Below are 20,761 nucleotides of genomic sequence, written 5' to 3'. Positions count from 1 at the left end.
CAAACAAACCTGTTTCTTATTTTCACTTGTTTGCCTATTTTAACCTGCCATGACTTTCGCTCTTTTATTATGTTCTTGTATTATGTAAAGCACTTTGTGACCCCTGGTCTGGGATAGGTGCTATACAAATACAGTTTACTTACTTACTTTGACTATTGTCAATGAAAAATGAATTGAGAGCCACAGGACACTGTCTTGGCGCACAGGCGGTTAAACAATGCACGACGCACCGTGAAAGAAAACACCATGGCTGTTACTGTAGTGTACAGTGCTGTTAGTAAGCCAGGGAAAGTCGATCGCAAAGTTCAGTCAATACAGAGAAGTGCAAGACAGTGCTATTTACTGTCAATTATAATAAAAATGACTCACGGTCCACTGGAGCAGCGATCTGATGGCTTATGAACGGAGCGATCATGAAGTAATAAGGTTTATTCCCAGGGTCGATCGGACATGTGCAGGACAGGTAATCAGGTAATCAGGTAATCCACATCAATAATGTTTTCGATCGGTTTTCCTTATTGAGATAAACAGCTATTCAATATAAACAATCCATTATAGCCCTGACACCTTTGTGTAGATTGTCATATCTGGGTCCATAAACCTTTTTTTAGAGACTGCACCCAGCTTTCTTTTCAGTCTACCTGTCCAGGGGGGTATTCCATCAACGTCGCTAAAGGAAAATCCTGGCTTATTTTTGATAACTCTCGCGAGACTTATCAGAATGTGCCTGGATATTTTTTAGGAACTCTCGCGAGACTTGGTAGACTAAACCTGGATTTTCTTTTAGCGATGTTGATGGAATACCCCTCTGAGAACTTCCCTCTCTCTCTCCGCCTCTTCCTAGTGTGTTACTCCACCCCTCTCTCTCTCTCTCTCTCTCTCTCTCTCTCTCTCTCTCTCTCTCTCTCTCTCTCTCTCTCTCTCTCTCTCTCTCTCTCTCTCTCTCTCTCTCTCTCTCTCTCTCTCTCTCTCTCTCTCTCTCTCTCTCTCTCTCTCTCTCTCTCTCTCTCTCTCTCTCTCTCCATTTCCACCTGTGCTCGTCGGCTACTTTACCTGTACAGTTTGTTTTTACATTGTTGACATTTTAGCAGACGCCTTTGTATCCAAAGTGAATCATCCATCCATCAGTCATGATCATAAGAAAAACAAATCTATGCTATGCTCACAGGGTCAGACAGCCATTGTCCGCACCCCTGGAGCAATTAGGGGTTAAGTGCCTTGCTCAAGGGCACATGCAGCTCCCTCCTGAGGCAGTGATTGATCCAGAGGCCTCTCTAACCTCTGGGCTAGCGCCCCAGGGGTCCGAAGGGCCATTGGTGGTCACAAGAAAGGTCACTAGAAGAAGAAAGGATTATGTATTTATTATTATTATTATTATTATTATTATTATTATTTTACAGTAGAGAAACTGTACAGGTGGGTAGTGGGGATGAAGAGGTCCTTAGGAGGGACAGTTAAGATGTAGCCTGAAGAGATGGATCTTCAGTCTGCGCCCTGGACGATATAGCAATAGCTTACTTTAGATCACAATACACAAGGTGCTCTACTGTCTGCATTTCAGATGACCTCTGTAAAATGATCATGGTGATTATAGCCAAATAGGCTACATGCATTCATAAACACATGGTTCATGGACATTCTGACCAATGTTTTGGGGGTGAAACCCTTTGTGTGACTGTGAACATTCCCTCTTACATTCCAAACGTGACAGCTGAAAGTCTAGTAGTGAAATGAAGGTGGATCATTTGAGCTTTTCACACAATAATACCATCAATAATCTCAGGTGCAGCTTCTGTGTCGAGGTGTTTGTGTTGTTTGGATGCTGCCGAAACTCAGCAATGAGTCAAATAAAGATACTAATCGCTCTCTGTCTCTCTGTCTCTCTCTCTCTGTGTCTCTCTCTCTCTCTCTGTCTGCCATACTTGTCTGCTCCAGCCCAACCAGTCTGACTAGATTGTTAGCATCTCACCTGACGTCCATTTGAATGTAAACCACAGCTACAGTAGGGCCCCCTCCTTCCTTGCACAACTCACTTCCTGATGGTGACGTGCACTATCTTTCACCTCTTACCTTCCTCTCCCTGGAATACACAGGACAATAAAGGGCCTCCTATTCAAACAGTATTGGCCAACCAGAAGACCATAGTCTTTTAAACAGGTGTTAAATGGCCCTCTTTCATGCCATTATCATGATTAGATTATATTAGATTAGATTCACTTTATTGTCATTACATAGTACAAGACAATGCAACAACATTATTGTGCGTCTAACCAGAAGTGCAACAAATAGCAATTATATTGCAGTGATAAGTTGCAGTATTTACAGCATCTATACAGTAAAGTGCAAATGATAGCGTGATGTGCAATGACATACCATGTCATACAATGAATGAATGAATGAATGAATGAATGAATGAATGGACTTTATTGTCATTGCTACAGTACAGGTACCAAACAACGAAATTTAGGAGTATTAAATTTAAATACATCCAATGGTGACTGGATGTATGTGCATTGGTATATATAAATTAAGATTATATACAATGTGCAATTGTCCAGGCTATGATACATATGATACATATGCGGCGGTACAGGACCATATGCGGCGGTACAGGACCATATGCGGCGGTACAGGACCATGGCCGCAAGGACAAACAGACTGAAGCTCAGCTTCTACCCCAGGGCCATCCAGGCCCTGAACACAGCAAAGACCTAGGTTCTGGGCCCTGGACAGTCTGGACGGATTGATGGCAGCTGCTGGATTGAAAAAATCAGGTGTAGTGCTGAGGCACAAATGTGTACATTTCAAGCCTGCAAACTGCGACACTTTAAATGAATGTGCAATAACACTATGTGCAATATGACAACCCTAGTCGTTTTATCTGTACAGTATAGTATAGTGGATAGTGTACATAGCCTTTATTTATGTAAACCAGCTCCTTTCCCTTCTTGTTTTTTTTCTTTCTTTTTTCTTTCCTAGCACCAGGGGAGCCCCCCCCCTCCCAAATTTCGTTGTTTGGTACCTGTACTATAGCAATGACAATAAAGACCATTCATTCATTCATTCATATATGATAAATATGTCGTATTTAGTGAAGTATACAACAATCCTGGCTGTGGGCTATGATACACAGGGATGGTCTATGTACAGCATGATCTACACACAACACCACTGTAACTGTGTGGTCAGTGAGATGGTGTAGAGTTTAGATGAGTTTAGTTTATCATGATTAACATGATAGGGACTGACTGATATTTATTGTGTGGGTTGAAAAAAGGTCATGGTTTTTATTAAATTAAATGAGTAATAGCCTACTTATTGACCATGGGGGATATATTGAGAAAGTTTGTCCTCATCTGCCAACATGCACCTAAGTAATTACTCACCTGCAGTATTTTTATTTATTTAATTGACCCATTCTGGGAGATATTGCTATTGGGTCGAGCTCAGCATAGCTCATATAAATGGGCTCCTATCAGACTGTGTGAGATGGGTTAGCCCTCAGCCTGTCCTTAACCCAGGTAATGACACTATCAGACTGTGTGAGATGGGTTAGCCCTCAGCCTGTCCTTAGCCCAGGTAATGACACTATCAGACTGTGTGAGATGGGTTAGCCCTCAGCCTGTCCTTAACCCAGGTAATGACACTCAAAGAAAAAAGAGATGGCAGACACGAAGACCATGGGTGGTGAAGGTAGATGAAAGGGAAACTGAAAGTCACCTTCCATGTCATGAGACATTTGGAGATACAGCAAAAATGTCACGTGAAGAAAAAGTGAGGCCTGCGACAAATGATAAAATAAGCAATAATACAGATTACTCATTATCTTGAGGTCTCAAAGTAAGTTTCAAAGTAAACATTTCTATATCTTAAAATTCTTAAATAGGGAGTTGGGTTCACCACACCATCAGTTGTTAAGATCTTTAGCTATAGGCTTGCTTCAAATCCACATTTATTTTTCACCCTCTACTAAATATACAATAATAACAAACGAACACAGATTTTTTAGATAATTGGTTTATCAATAATATGCCATATCGTCTGTGTCTAGTTAGTAGAATAGACTAGCCTAGGGTCCTAACCTCATGCAGGGTATGTGTTGTCAAAGACGTAACAACAGCGCACTCTGGTGGATGCTTTTGGAAATGCATTATGTCCACCGTTCACAACATCATCAGAGTGCGACAAAAGTTCCCCAGGCTTTTATTTTGAAAAACACGTGAAGATCCCGGAAGTAATTCGTGTAAACACACGTGTTTTGCTTTTCTCAGAGAGTGGTGTCATGCCATGCATACCTTGTCTGTCTGGTCTTTTTATACATCTAAACAATGACGAAACTATCCGAAATAAAGTTCCCAGACAATTGCACGACTCTCCCGGGAGGGTTTTGGTCCGCTGTTGATGTTTGGATCAAGAAACCTCATGTTGTGAACAAACGCCTGTGTGGAGTGACAGAGACAGAGAGCCCCAGGGAGGTGGACATGGGAGAGATCCAACACCTTCTCCAAGCCCATGATAAGAGTGATGCCTTTAACTCAAGTGATATTCTGTCTTTCTTGAAAAGTGATCTTGAATGTGAGAATGACAAGAAGAGACTGTGGTCTTTCTGTGTGAGGACATACATCCCCAAAGTGAACTGTTATGGGTCAACAGTGCATAAAGAGATGATACTGAAAGGTAAGGACATGTCGTCACGTTAGAATTCTACGGTTCTTCTATCTCCATTTTTGATCCATAATCGGATCCATTAGGTGTTTATTAATGCCTGTGTGGTGTTATTTTAAAAAATGTTGACATTTTTGAGTTAGTAATTCATAAAATACAAAGGTTCCATCTCACAGAACATAATGGAATGTAAAAACTTTGACGCTCAATATCTCTGAACTGCCCTAGACGGAGATAGAACCTTATCATTCTAAACTCACGAGGTGGGTAATGTAATGTAAGGTATGTTGATATGATAAACAGGGCTGTCACTTAGGTGTAAGTAGGCTATTGCATTGTTTTATCATAGTTGCTTGTCAAGAGAGTACTTCTAGGTTGGTTGATCTTGTAATGAATGTTACATTTGCATACAGATGTGATTTCTTTTGCTGTCCTTTGCATTTCTCAGATTTAGGGAGTCAAAGGGTGACATTTCTACCTGTTGAAGAGACTGCCGAAGGGGTTGTCTGGCTAAAGAAGAGCAACATCTATCAGATACAGCTGGCTCAGAGCCATGACGAATGGTAAGTTAGTTCTTTTGATATTATGGAAAATGGAAGCAGCTCCAAATCAGTAAATCTCTGATTCGGGCCATGTTCAAATACCTATAAAGGGCACCTGTACTCCCTCTCTTCCTTTGTCACAAATCATACATGACTGGATTGATAACAGTGTGCAAAGTAAATTGCTGTCAGTCACCTCTCCCTGAAAGGAGGAAGGAAGGTGCACATGTCTATTTGAATGGGGATCCAACATTTTTGCACATGGATCATTTAAAACAATATTTAAAAGGGACAGTGGACAGTCACTGACTCTCCCTGAATTAGCTGGGTAGCTAAATGACATCAGCCGTCCCTGGGCAGGTAAATCCACAGGGGAAATACGGCCTCAGATGTTATAAACTATTTAAAACAGAACGACAGGACATAGAGATATCACATAAAACACAACTACAGGAAATAAAAACATCACACTTTACACTCAAGAAAAACATTACATAAAAGATGTCCTGTACCTGTCAGAGTAGAACGTTGTTTGATAGAGCTGGGTGTTAAGTTCCTTCATTCCTAAAGCACCTAACCTCTCTAGGACGTTGGAGCTGCATGTGCTGCAGCCTGACAGCTGGGTCTCTGACGGGGTGGCGTACCCCAAGCTGCCCTGGCTGTCTGGGCAGCTGCTGGCCAGGCTGGTCCGCTGGGCCACAGAGACCAAGACCAGCGAGTTCAAGAGCACGCTGTCCCTGCTGCCCGTGGAGAAGTACGGCAAAAGGTACCAGCTGCTGAAGTACAAGTACAGGGACCTGGTCAAGGTAAAGGGCTGTTCTCAAGTAGCTTATCATGTATGTCTATGTAACATGTATTTAAGCATTATGGAACGAGAAGCTGTGGTATATCGTGGATATCAGCACAGCTAGCGGGGTGGTTAGACCGTTACACCCCCCTAGCTGTGCCGATATCCACGATATACCACGACTTCTCGTTCCATAGCGCTTTTATACAACGGTCACCACATTTATCTATCAATATTTCACAAAAGAAACACAAGACAAACTTTTAATTAATGTATTTTAATGGAACTATGTTTTATTGTGAGTGTATTCATCCGCTGAACAGTTGTTTATCGGTTGCTAAGCAACGGTAAGAATGTAACTTTGATAACGGTAATATTATACAAACGAGGAGTAATATGAACAGATGTGTCAACATTCCATTTAGCCGTGCGTATGTCGTGGATATCGGCACGGCTGGAACGCAAACTGACCAATAGAGACAATGGACCGGATCTATCCGTTGTATAAAACAGTATACTAAACCATCTAAACCACAGTACTTGCCATACTGTACCTATCACTATCATTGTAATGTTTTTATATCATGTTTTTATATTACTAATTTGCACTTCTGGTTAGATGCTAAACCTCATTTCGTTGTCTGGTACTTGTACTCTGCAATGACAATAAAGTTGAATCTCACCTAATCTAATCTAATTTATATTTTTCACAGATATATTTTGGGATTGTTTGTGTTATTGATTTGCATTTGTCACATTTGTGTGTCCTCCTCTAGGTGTGGCCTGAGGTCACTGACCCAGAGAAGTTTGTCTATGAAGACGTTGCCATAGCTACATATCTTTTGGTACGTTTGGTTCTGCTGCTACAAACCTCTTGAAATAATTTCAACAGGGTTCCCACGGTTTCCAAATCCTTGAAAGTTTGTTGAATTTGAGAAAAAGAAATCAAGGTCTTAAAAGTTTTTAAAAATAGACATGGGTCATTGAAAGTGCTTGAATTCCCCTCTCTCTCTCTCTCTCTCTCTCTCTCTCTCTCTCTCTCTCTCTCTCTCTCTCTCTCTCTCTCTCTCTCTCTCTTTTTAATTGTTGTCTGTGAGCGGATAGTTCCTATTATATAAATTGTCATCTAGATCTGTCTCAAACTATGCCGTGTTGGGCCCTTGAATTTGAGGGAATTGAGTCTTGAAAGTCCTTGACAGGTGCTTGAAAGTCCTTGAAAGGTGCTTGAATTTGATGTTTCAGAAGGTGTGGGAACCCTGTTTCAAGGAGGACAATTTATGTAATTCTTTTAATGTGATTGTGAGTTAAATAAAACATAAAAGTATAAATGTTTCTATCGATACGCAGGTTCTATGGGAGGAGGAGCGAGCAGAGAAGGGTCTCACTGCCAAACAATCCTTTGTGGATCTGGGCTGTGGAAACGGCCTCCTGGTTCACATACTGGCCAACGAAGGGGTACGAACTGCATGTCCACCACGGCACGAAAGCACAGAACCTGATACGCTCTGGCTCTGAATAGTAGCACCAGGGGCCGGTTGCATAGAGATAGACAGAGTCTTAGACTTAGATCTCACTTTAAGTCAGTCTTGCTATAGACTCTAACATGTTTCTGTTGGATAAAGCTCACCTATAAGTGACTAAAGTAAAACTGACTAAGTAAGATGTCACGCAATGCATTCTAGGTACAATAAGACACTTGACAGAAGAAAAAAACATGGCGGCTGAAACAGCTCCACCTAGCGGTGGAAGATTATGAAAGAAGAGTATATGTATGTATATATGTACCGGTATGTATATTGGAGGAATATAATGTGGAGGAAAGTATACTGCTTAGCAGTTTTAACCAGTGAAGTAGTTTACCGCGCTGGAGTTACAGTGTTAGCTAGCTACTAGCCCTGACTTGTTCCCATAGCAACACAGCTCTTAAATCAAGCTTAGCCAGGGTGGGAAGGTGTCTAACTTTCTAACCTCAAAATAAGTCAGTCTTGTTTTTTATGCAACAAGCAGTCTTAATTAGACTGGTCTAACCTGAGAATATAAGACTAGTCTAAGGCTTAGACCAGTCTTAATCTATGTTTATGAGAATATAAGACTAGTTTAAGGCTTAGACCAGTCTTAATCTATGTTTATGAGAATATAAAACTAGTCTAAGGCTTAGACCAGTCTTAATCTATGTTTATGAGAATATAAGACTAGTCTAAGGCTTAGACCAGTCTTAATCTATGTTTATGAGAATATAAGACTAGTCTAAGGCTTAGACCAGTCTTAATCTATGTTTATGAGAATATAAGACTAGTCTAAGGCTTAGACCAGTCTTAATCTATGTTTATGCAACCGGCCCCTGGACTTACAGTTCTTAATGTGTAAATCTGACCTCTGTAGCAGGGGTCTTTACATTTTCTGATGTTTAAACACTTAATCGATGACACGGCGTAGTCTGAGAGGGTCAAATCTATGTGGGCATGATTTAATCAGCAATCAGGCTGTAGGCCTATCATCCAATCACAGTTCAGGGCGGCTCTAATTGCAATTACACGCAGTAGTAGGTGGGATGTGTCATACCCGACAGCGTGCTGCCCACTGATGAAGTGATTACAGAATGACCGTCATGCTTGGTTGTAATTGCAGCACCCAGGGAAGGGGATCGACGTGAGGAAGAGGAAGATCTGGGATTTGTTTGGACCTGAAACACATCTAGAGGTGAGAGAGTTTAACATGAAACACACCTAGAGGTGAGAGAGTTTAACATGGAACACACCTAGAGGTGAGAGAGTTTAACATGAAACACACCTAGAGGTGAGAGAGTTTAACATGAAACACACCTAGAGGTGAGAGAGTTTTATTTATTTTTTGCAACTTTGTTTATTGAAGTTTTCATGACAGTACAAAATCTGCAGTAGGTCAAACTGTACATACTGTATATACGCTAGACATATTGCACATACCTACATATATGTAGTCAAAATAGAAGTCTGTTGAATGTAGACTACAGTAAATAAATCACACACACACACAAAAAAAAAGAAAGAAAATAAATAGCTAGGACACATGGCCAATTGAAAACACATTAATTGTATAATTAGGACAAGGATTATACAGGAAAAAAAATAAATAAAAATAAAATAAATAAACATTGGGTTACACTTCGAGGTGAGAGAGTTTAACATGAAACTACCTCCTCCTTCTCCTTGTTGGAAGATGATCGTTTTGTTCAGTCTAGAATTGTTACCTCCCTCTTCAGTCCCCTTCCCTCACCACTACATGCACGAACGCACATGGGGAACCCTCCCTTCCATAGCTGTACTTTTCCCTTGCCACTCGGCTTCAAATCGTAAATGGACTGACTTATATAGTGCCTTATTCCAAAGCTCTTTACTACGGCCTCTCATTCACCCATTCACACACACATTCACACACCAATGGCGACAAGCTACCATGCAAGGCGAAAGCAATTTGGGGTTCAGTGTCTTGCCCAAGGACACTTCGACATGTGGCCAGCCGGGGCTCGAACCGCCGATCTGCCAACCTTGCGATCATTAGACGCCAGTTTAGAGTTCATTGTGATTTATAAAAGGGAAACCGGCATGGGACGTGTGTACGCACTGTGTTATAAATCAGAATATTTAACTTTCTGTCTTTCGTACCTACGCAACCTTTTCACATCATTCCTACGCACAGTTTAGATTTGACGCCCCTGGAGAGGTTTCTTCATGTGCTAGAGGCAGTCTTTACAAATGAGTTTCATTCATTAGACCAAGTAACCCCATCAGTAACCCCATCCACAACCCCATCCACTGGGTTTAATGTCCTCTCTGCCGAAGGACATTAGCGCCAAGGTTAATAATAAGTCAACTTTCAAAAAAATTAATGACTAAGATGTTCCTTGCCAAATAACGTGACGAGAAAGGCAAATTTTTGTATGTCAGACTGTTATTTTTGAATATGACTGATGACTGGTATTTTAAATATTCCAGTTCTAACTCCTTCTTTTGTCTAGCTGTTTAGCAACATACTTTATTGTATTACATGTTTCTCTTTGTGCTGTGAGCTTAGTTGTACTGTTGTACAACTGATTGTACCTGATTATTCCACATGTCGGTATCACTCACAATCGATATGTCTATTGTCAGTTATAGTCTGGTACTCTATGTTTTTACTATAGACACTTACCGTAGCTTGACTGAGTGTCTTTGTATCTTTTGTAGATTGTACATTTATTATGTGTGTGTATGTCTGTATGTTGTATGTTCAGGACCCCAGGAAGACTAGAGGTACATCCGTGTGCTTCTAATGGGGATCCTTAAATAACATTTAAAAATCCAAGTGTTTATGTCAGACCACCCCTCAGCATACACTACACCCAGACACTAAACGAGTTTCGATCATAATTATACAAAACGTTATCCTCTGTGATTATTAAAAGTTTGGGGTGAACAAATCTTTTTCTTCACAACAGTGGTGTGATGTGTCATGAATGTGTAATGTACGGATTCAAAATCAAATTACACAAGCGTGTCACTTTGATCTAAGAAGCTCTTGTGCTGCTTTTGGGGGCAATTTCTATTTCAGGAAACAGCAATCACTCCTAGCGATAGCTTCTTATTCCCCGGCGCAGACTGGCTGATTGGAAACCACTCAGACGAGCTCACCCCGTGGATCCCCGTTATGGCGGCGAGGTAGGTCATCACCAGACACCGTTTAGCTGAGCGGCTCAAGTGCCACCTGATCTCTCGAATTTTGAAATGACATTTCTGGGGGGGTTTGGGTAAGGTAGGGGAATGAGATGTGTTAATGTATGTACAGTTGGGGGAAATAAGTATTCAACACGTCAACAATTTGACAATCCAACATATTTTACATTGCAGCTATTCACATGAAATCTAGACCAGACATTGTGTGAGTTTAGAATGATAAGGTTCTATCTCCGTTTAGGGCAGTTCAGAGATATTGAGCGTCAAAGTTTTTACATTCCATTATGTTTTGTGTGATGGAACCTTTGTATTTTATTAATTACTAACTAAAACATTTAAACATGTAAAAAATAACAACACACAGGCATTAATAAACACCTAATGGATCAGATTATGTAAAAAAAACTCAATTTTGACAAAAATTGAGATAGAACCTTATAATTCATTCATAAGTCACGATTGGTATTAACTCAATAAAACTATACAGCTAAAGAAATCGTAACATTCCAATCCATTAAGGTTTGTGCAATAAAGGGGAATGACAAAAAAAAAAGTGTTGAACACAGTAAGAAAAAACACTAAACCAACTTATGCCACTCATTGGAAGCAAACGTTTCTCCAACAAGTATTACATACATTTCAGTTAGTGTGTTCAATACGCCTTTCCTGTGTCATTCACCTTTATTGCACATAACTTTTGTATGGATTGGAGTGTTAATAATAATAATAATAATAATAATAATAATAATAATAATCACCATATGATTATTATTATCATTTCTCTAGCTGTGTAGTTTTATAGAGTTAATACCAATGTCTGGTGTACATTTCATGTGAATAGCTGCAATGGAAATATGTTGAATAAAAATAATTTATGTGTTGAATAATTATTACCGCCACTGTAATTTTACCAGGCAGCCACCAGATGGCGATGTTGAGCTTGGCTCTTTCCGACGTTTGAATTTCCCCACAGTGGACGCGCTATGTGCTTTTAACGGTCTTCATAGCCCGTCTGGAAAGACGCTGTTGTGTTGACCCAAGCAGGACTGTGAGATCATGATTACCCATATGACCTAATATAACCTCCCTGCTTTGAGACAGTTGAGTTTCTGTGTGGACGAGTGGCTCCATGCAGGAAAGAAACACCTGATTTTGTCTGATACAAATGATGACCAAGGCATTATGGTTTTGGGTGTTTGGTTGTTCCTATTTGAAACAGATAGAAGCCACAGACACACACTCAGGTTCCAGATGCCAAAAAGTGATTTATTAAGACAACGGTTTCGGCCGTAGCCTTTGTCAAGTCCAAGTCATTTTAGAAACCGTTGTCTTAATAAATCACTTTGTTGCATCTGGAACCTGAGTGTGCGGCTTCTATCTCTTTCAATTGGAATTCACTCCGTTAAGACTTTCTGTGGTGTGCGCTCTCTCCTTTTCCAATTAGTTTGGTTGTCTCTGACGCTCTGTCCCACTACTACAGGTCTTCGTACACGTGTCGGTACTTTGTCCTGCCGTGTTGTTTCTACGACTTCTACGGGAAGTACCAGCGGAGACAGTGTAAGAAGTCCCAGTATAAGGAGTACATCGACTTCATCTCCGAGGTCAGCTCGTCCTGCGGGTTCAACACCGAGGAGGACTGCCTGAGGATCCCTTCCACCAAGCGGGTACGCTAACAAACAAACTGAACCGTACAGGCGTATATACTGTAGGTCTACAGTGGGGGAAATAAGTATTTCACCCCCTGTTGATTTAGTGAGTTTCCCCCCTTACAAAGACATGAACAGTCTATCATTTTAATGATATTAATTAAATGGTTTAACAGTGAGAGACAGAAAGTCCCAGAAAATCCCATTATATTAAGAATGATTTGTGTTTTATTGAGTAAAATAGTAGTATTTTCCCCACCGTATTGCCACGTGGACTAACATACAGTATTACCAACTAATATTTTTTTTTTAAGAAAAAAAGGTTTGCTTGACCCATTTTCATCGTCTCTCAGAGTTTAGCAATTTGTTATGCTATTATTTTATTTTGAACAGCACTATAAGCACTATTCTAATATAAGAGTGTTCTGTACATGGCAGGCAGCACTCACCACGTTTTCATTTTTTTTTTACTTACCGTACATTTTATTAACTTTTCTGCAAATACCAAAAATCACAACTTCACAACAACAATAACACCCATCAATTCACAGAAAAAACTATAGGATAAAAGGACAAACTAAATAATAATAAAATAATAATATTGTGACATGTGGGCTTCCTCTCATTTACTCAGCATTATCATACATGAGTTCCATATTAGTGGTGTCTTTTTAATGTTACACTTGTTGCTTCTCCTTGTACTCAATCCATTTTGCCCATTTCGAGTCAAACACCTCCCCTCTCACCAGTGGCGGACTCAGGCTGTTTGAAGGGCAGGGGCGAAAAACGTTGTACAGCGCCCGCACCTGTGCATCAGTGCACATGGTCAAGTTTAGACCATTGGAAGGGCAGACAATAGGGCAAGTCCTCTCATTTTCGCCACTCAAAGGGGCACTTTTGCCACTCAAAAGGGCACTTAAGACAGACGTTTTTCAACCGTGGGGGCACCAGGAGGGGCGGTCGCCCCCCTTGCCCCCCCCCTCAGTCCGCCAGTGCCTCTCACCCTCAATATGTGTGCTGTAGTTAACATAGACACGGCTGTTCTAGTGTCAACTGTCACTTAGATCCAACTGTCACTTAGATCCAACTGTCACTTTCAAATTAACCTCCAGATTCCTGTATATACCCTGATGTGAACCTCTCCACTCACCATGTTTTAACCCCTTACTCCACAGGTGTGTCTGGTGGGGAAGTCCCGGAGCTACAAGCTGTCAGAGGAGCCCCAGGCAGAGGAGGTCAGAGGTCGTTATATAAAGGGGCGCCAGGGCTGCTCCGGGGTCACAGGTCAAGGGTCACATGTCAAGGGGGAAGTTGGGAGTCACCATGACGACGCGGGGGAGGCTGACGGGAGTGAAGGGGCAGACTGGGGGGTGGGGTTCCAGCCCAGAGAGAGGGTGGAGGTCGTCAGGAACTGCGCCGCTCTCCCCCGGGACTTCGTGGACGGCGTGGTCCTCCGGGTGGCTAACACCCTCCTGGGGCTGACCGAGACCAAGACGAAGGAGGAGGGAGAAAAAGAAGAAGTCCCCACTGCCTGGAATCAAGGAGGTAAAAAAACAAACAAACAAGCCCCCATCACAATTAAGCGTTATGGAAGAGAAGGCGTGGTGTATCGTGGATATCGGCACAGCTAGCGGGGTGGTTAGACTGTTACACCCCCTAGCTGTGCCGATATCCACCATATACCACGGCTTCTCCTTCCATAACGCTTTTATACAACGGTTACCACATTTATCTATCAATATTTCACAAAAGAAAGACAAGACAAACGTTTAATTAATGTATTTTAATGGAACTATGTTTTATTGTAAGTGTGTTCATCCGCTGAACAGTTGAACATTGGGGGTTTCTTGATTAGGACAGTAATCCAGTGGGTGTTCAGGATACTGGATCTAAAGGTCCTGTGTCACACCACATCAGCACCATACCCCTCTCTTGTGTGTGTGTGCATGTGTGTGTGTGTGTGTGTGTGTGTGTGTGTGTGTGACAGCATGCGTGTGTGTGTGTGTGTGTGTGTGCTTGTGTGTGTGTGTGTGTGTGTGACAGCATGCGTGTGTGTGTGTGTGTGTGTGTGTGTGAGTGTGCTTGTGTGTGTGTGTGTGTGACAGCATGTGTGTGTGTGCTTGTGTGTGTGTGTGTTCACTTTTCCTCACTTCCCCATGGTGGAGGTTCCTCATGACCTTAACTCCCCCCCCCCCCCCCCCCTCCCCCTCCCCCTCCTCTCTCTCTCAGGGCCAATAGGAGAAGGCTTCTTGTTGCTCGGGGCGACCCTGCTGTGACCCTGTCACTGTTTCTTCTACCGCCAACCACTTCCTGTGGAGACCACCACCCACACACACACACACACGTCACACACACACACACACACACACACGCACACACACACACACGCTGAGCAGAGACCATCACCCACCCACACACACACACACACACACACACACGCATGCTGTCACACACACACACACACACACACACACACACACGTACACACACACACACACACACACACACGCATGCTGTCACACACACACACACGCACACACACATATTGAGCAGAGACCACCCGCCCCCGCCTCTCCTTTATCACCACGCACACACACACACACACACACACACACACACTCACACACACACACACACACACACGCATGCTGTCACACACACACACACACACACACACACACCCCCCACCACCAGTGTGATGGATGAGATAAGTAGTTGACGTCTACTCTGATTAAAAAGGGAAAATCTCTCTCTCTCTCAGAGCAGGAGAGAGAGAGAGAGAGAGAGAGCAGGAGAGAGAGACAGAGAGACTGTAACCCAGGACAGAGAGGACTACATGAATAATGCATCTGAATCCTGATTTATGGATGAGTATGTATTTGTGTTGAGGTAGAACCACCCGTTATCTTATGGTGCTCTACTTTAAGGAAGGTAGGAGGTTACCTACCTTCAAGTGAAACCAGGCCAGCTTGTCAGGACAGTGGCTAACTAATGAGTCTCAAAGGATATATACTTTATATATATATATATATCTATATCTCTATTCTGTGAGCTGTGTCACTCACTCAATAGATAAGAGATAAGCTAACCCTAAGCAGTGAACTCATGCAAGTTTGAAAGGAAACACAAGAACACACTGACGCTTTTGTCAGTCGTTCTGGGCCGGTGACTAATGTATGAGCGTTGTTGGAAGGCCCCTAGCTTTGCACTCTGCCAGGTTTACAAAGGACTTAAAGATGACAAAGCACTGCCTTTTGTTAAGCAGCAGTCATCTCATTTTGGACAGTAAAAGAGTAGCTACTAAATCACTACCTTGCTATCAATCATGTTGTTATCTAACCGTGTTAGCGAGGGGAGGGCTGAAGTACAGCCTGAAGTATGTAAAAAGGCAAGAAGCATTCAAATCAAGACAGCCCTAAGGTCCTCTGGTCCTCCGGTCCTTGTCCAGACTGCGTTCACAGTGTCTATACCCCCCCCCTCCTCCTCTGTTGTTCGATTCATCTTAGTTAGCGGTATGTAGCCTCTAAAGGCCACTTCTGAAAGTTGTATTGATATTATATTAAGGTCCTGAGCTCTCTGGCGTCTCTGGTTTTGAGAGACTGCACGTCTGGCCAGATCACACACTCTGGCTGAGTTCCTCTTGTGGAGGAAGCTTTGATCTTGTTTTAGCCAAATCCTTTAACACACATACCGATATCTGGGTATCTGGCTAGGAGGGTCATAGTTTTAGCCACAGTAGGAGAGCCACAGTGGGCGGTGTCGGCTACACAATATTTATTTTGTGAACAAAGACAACAAAGAACATGAAAGGAGGTATGGTGGTGGAGTTTCACTCCAATGAACCAAAGATGTTCTTTTTTTATTGTTATTTATATGACTCAAATGTCAAACCCAGACGGAATTCTCCACTGAGAGAAACGGCGCGGGCCAGAAATAACTCAATCTTCGTGAAATGGAACTCGTCGGTTGGCTGCTGTGCTGTCCTTTGGCAGCTAGCTAGCTTTGGCCATGCTAACGGCATTGTTAGTAGAACTAGTCATCTTTAATCATTTTTAAATATCTTCTTCTCCCTCTCTCTCTCTCACTCTTAGTATCGGCAATTACAGTGACAGTTAAGTGGCGAAATGTGGTTTGTTAGTGACGATGGCTGAGACGTTAAAATGGCTGCATGGTTGGAACTCAGCTCTGGTTGTTATGACAACATGTTGGACTGGGTTTTAATTGAGCCCTGACTGACACAGAGAGAGACGAGAGCTTTTCTCTTAACACCTTTCTCACCCTCCTCCTCCTCCTCTCCTCCTCCTCTACCTCCTCCTCTCTCCTCCTCCTCCTCCCCCCTCCTCCTCCTCCTCCTCCTCTCTCCTCCTCTCTCCTCCTCCTCTCTCCTCCTCCTCTCTCCTCCTCCTCTCTCCTCCTCCTCCTCTCTCCTCCTCTCTCCTCCTCCTCCTCTCTCCTCCTCCTCCTCCTCCTCCTCCTCCTCTCTCCTCCTCCTCTCCTCCTCCTCTCTCCTCCTCCTCTCTCCTCCTCTCTCCTCCTCCTCTCTCCTCCTCCTCCTCTCTCCTCCTCCTCCTCCTCCTCCTCCCTCCTCCTCCTCCTCTCTCCTCCTCCTCCTCCTCCTCCTCCTCTCTCCTCTCTCCTCCTCCTCCTCCTCCTCCTCCTCCTCCTCTCTCCTCCTCCTCCTCTCTCCTCCTCCTCTCTCCTCCTCTCTCCTCCTCCTCTCTCCTCCTCCTCCTCTCTCCTCCTCCTCTCTCTCCTCCTCCTCTCTCCTCCTCTCTCCTCCTCCTCCTCCTCCTCTCTCCTCCTCCTCCTCTCTCCTCCTCCTCCTCTCTCCTCCTCCTCCTCCTCTCTCTCCTCCTCCTCTCTCCTCCTCCCTCCTCCTCTCTCCCCATCCCCACCCTCCTCCCCACTCTCTTTCTTTTTCATCCCAAATTCCACTTGCAGTGTTGCCAGATGGGATTGTTGTCCAGCCTAACCACAAGCTGCCTAAAAGCCAGCCCAGTGTGATCATAAGTACCCCAATAGGGGCGGGAATACGCCCAATCTGGCAACATTGTCCACTTGTCCACTTATCCTCTGTCTCTCCCCTCCCCAGGAAGTCTGTCTGTCAGAGAGACAGCCCAGTGTGATCATAAGTACCCCAATAGGGGCGGGAATACACCCAATCTGGCAACACTGTCCACTCATCCTCTGTCTCCCCTCCCCAGGAAGTCTGTCTGTCAGAGAGACAGCCCAGTGTGATCAGAGGTACCCCAATGGGGCGGGAATACACCCAATCTGGCAACACTGTCCACTTGTCCACTCATCCTCTGTCTCTCCCCTCCCCAGGAAGTCTGTCTGTCAGGGAGGTGGCGGAGCTGCTGGAGCAGGAGACCCTCCAGGTGCTGAAGAAGGAGTGTGGAGGTCTGCAGACCCTGCTGAAGAACAACCACCAGGTGTTCAGAGGTACGGTACATCCCCCCCCCCCCCCCCTCCCCCCTCCAAGTCTGGTCACCTTTGTGTTTTATTTACTATTAGTAGGGGTCAGGCGTGTGTGCAGGGCCGGTCCTAGGCATAGACAAATGCCTGGGGGGCGCCAAATGGCAAACAAATTAAATAATATATATTTCTTTTTTACATTTAAATAATTTTGTCTCTATGAATTTCATGTCTCTATAAAAATATGTCTCAGCCTACTGTCTATTTTTGTCTTGAAACCATTGTTGTCCATATTTTTACTGTTGAATGTGTGGGTGGTGATGAGGCAGTACTGGTGGCTTAATGTGGTGGTGGTGGTGGTGGTGGCGCCCCTAACATTTTGGGGGAGGGGGGGGGGGGGCATCAAATCATACTCTCGCCTAGGGCACTTAAATGCCTAGGACCGGCCCTGCGTGTGTGTGCGTGTGTCTGTGTGGGTTAGCCATAGGCTACTGGATAAGTGATGCATGGCTTGTAAACAAACTTTAGTTTTAGGACGTGTTGAAAAGCAAGGACTGTGTGATCATCTAATTATGTGTAGTTATGTGTTTTTAGCCCATTGGCCTAATGGTGAAGTGTTGTTTCGAAAGGCCATATCCCCCACACCCCATGACCCCATGACCCTATGAGTCACCACATTGTGGTACATAGGTCCCACTCATCATGATGATGGTTACTTTTCTAAACATATTTGGACAATGGGGTTGTGCAATATGATGATCGATAAATGAAAGGGTCAGTTAATGATTTCAACCACCATCCTATCTGATTTACCCCCTATCACTTTTGTACACCGGTGTTTATTTATAGACTAAACAACAGCAGCCTCTCACCAGAAATGCTAGTGCCTGTCAGTGGGGTCCAACGCCATCACTCATGATAACCCTTTAATCTACACATTAAAACATGTACACTCCCCCAATGACAGATCCTTTAACCAAGGTCTCGGAGGCACAGGAACTAAATGGCGTTTTATCAATACCGTCACCACTAGTAGCTGACTGATCGACTGATCGAGACGATAATAACTTTTATTTTTACAGCATTTTTTCTGCAAACTTCGAAGGAAAGGATGGTGCCTTCAATCTGAAAACACTTTTCATGCGGCACACTCTCTGTCGAGGCTTGCTCTAATAGGACTGGGTCTATTTTTAATACTATAATGTAAAAAGAATAGTGCTGTCAATCGATTACAATTTCTTATCAAGTTAATCACAATAATATTCTGTGATTAATCAGATGAATCACACGTTTAAAATAATAGTATTTACTTGACACACATGTGGTGTTGGAAAGAAATTCATGACAAACTGGTTAGAGGAATCAATTAACTTCATTATAACATCTGGCTTTGCCCACAACATAATGAACTGCAGACTTAATTAGACTTAAATAGCAGACAACCACATAAAGAACAGTTACAACGTAACGCCTGCTAAGAAGTGAACGTAAACAGTTTGCCTGTAAACTGTTTGCAAAGTAACATGCTGATTAAGTGATTAAATGCTGATTGTTACTTTCAATAAACATCATTGTACACAGACAGTAAGCAGGTTGTATTTCTCGTTTAAACAGCTGCTTGTTATACTCGTTAGCTTAGCACTGTTAGCTATGGTTAGCAGACTTAACCTCTCCTCTCTTCTCCTCCCCTCCCCTCCCCTCTCCTCTTTTCTCTTCTCTCCTCTCCTCTCCTCTCCTCTCCTCTCCTCTCCTCTCCTCTCCTCTCCTCTCCTCTCCTCTCCTCTCCTCTCCTCTCCTCTCCTCCCCTCCCCTCCCCTCCCCTCCTCTCCCCCCCCCCCTCCCCCCCTCCCCTCCCCTCTCCTCTCCTCTCCTCTCTTCTCCCTCTATCAGTGGAAGGAGGCATGGTCCATATCCGTGACTGGCGGGCCCAGACAGAGAGGCCCAGAGGACAGGGTAGCAGACCGGCTGCCAAGCGGCGAAAGTTCAACCTGTTAGCCCCAGGTGCTCTGAAGACGCGATCCTGCTGGTTCCATGCCCACCACCCTCACGGCTGCCCCCTACGGGCCGAGGTCTGTGCCTTCGCCCACGGGCCGGATGACCTTCGACCTTCCACCAAACCGCTCAAGAAAATGAAGAACTCCTCCCACTGATGAACACGCAGTTGACTTCAGACCATCATTTATTGTCATGTTGTTTTCGTTCTACTTTTACTACTACTGCTTTTGATTTAAGGAATATGCCACGTGTGTTATGACGTGATGGTAATGAACGCTTGTGACTGACCGTAGATTGGTCATAGTGATCTAGTGGTCACTAGTAATCTGCTTGTGAGAACATTGAATTGCGTCTGTGATCAAATGTGATGTGTGTTTGGTTTGATTTGTGATACAGTGTTCAATGGTTCAAAACATTGACCTGTTTTTCATTTTATGCCTTACATCGTGTAGGCTGTTTAGCGATTGTAACAGACTGGAGAGAGAGGAGACAACGGTTTTATTTATTTAAGTTTTTCTCTCATTTAAGTTTTCCTTTTGAGATCTAAAGGTTGTAAATTCCAGAACATTTTGGTGGTCAGTAGGTGGTCTGCTTTTCCACTCATATTCATTTCCAAACATAATAAACATCTCAAAAGTTCATCTCAGAAGATTTAATCAAATTGTTTTATTGACACAACTTCTTAAACAAACCTACTCCCACGGGCGTGCTTTGAGGTCTAAAATAAGGGCGTGTGGAAGGACAGTGGAACTTCACAGTGTAAATGTTAGTGGCATGAAATATTTATTTGTCAGCGTGGAGGGGGGTGTCCGTGTGTTGCGTGCTGGGTCCCTATGTTCTCTCCTACCCCCTCCTACCCCCCCTGTCTGTGACCCTCTGGCTCAAATGTCACATAGACACAGTGTGGGCCACCCAGGGGGAGGGGGGAGGAGTGGAGAGGAGAGGAGAGGAGAGGTGAGGAGAGGAGAGGAGAGGTGAGGAGGGGAGGGGAGGGGAGGAGGAGAGAGGAGAGGAGGGAGG

General features: G+C 43.6%; 1 protein-coding gene across 1 annotated transcript; it reads left to right on the top strand.

Moving 5' to 3' along the window:
• Window positions 1-4,328: 4,328 nt before the first annotated feature.
• On the top strand, window positions 4,329-20,298 carry trmt44 (tRNA methyltransferase 44 homolog; the record flags this gene model as incomplete). The annotated part of the gene is made up of 11 exons (XM_080543802.1): window positions 4,329-4,677; window positions 5,114-5,228; window positions 5,794-6,013; window positions 6,771-6,839; window positions 7,342-7,449; window positions 8,623-8,694; window positions 10,564-10,670; window positions 12,166-12,349; window positions 13,507-13,876; window positions 17,657-17,773; window positions 19,637-20,298. 11 exons carry the CDS (start codon window positions 4,329-4,331, stop codon window positions 19,894-19,896), a joined length of 1,971 nt encoding a protein of 656 aa, XP_080399928.1. The 3' UTR covers window positions 19,897-20,298.
• Between the last annotated feature and the right edge of the window lie 463 nt (window positions 20,299-20,761).

The sequence above is a fragment of the Nansenia antarctica genome (genome assembly GCF_963989245.1).
Source record: "Nansenia antarctica genome assembly, chromosome: 13".
NCBI classification, from domain to species: domain Eukaryota; kingdom Metazoa; phylum Chordata; class Actinopteri; order Argentiniformes; family Microstomatidae; genus Nansenia; species Nansenia antarctica.
This window is presented reverse-complemented; position numbering and strand designations above follow the sequence as displayed.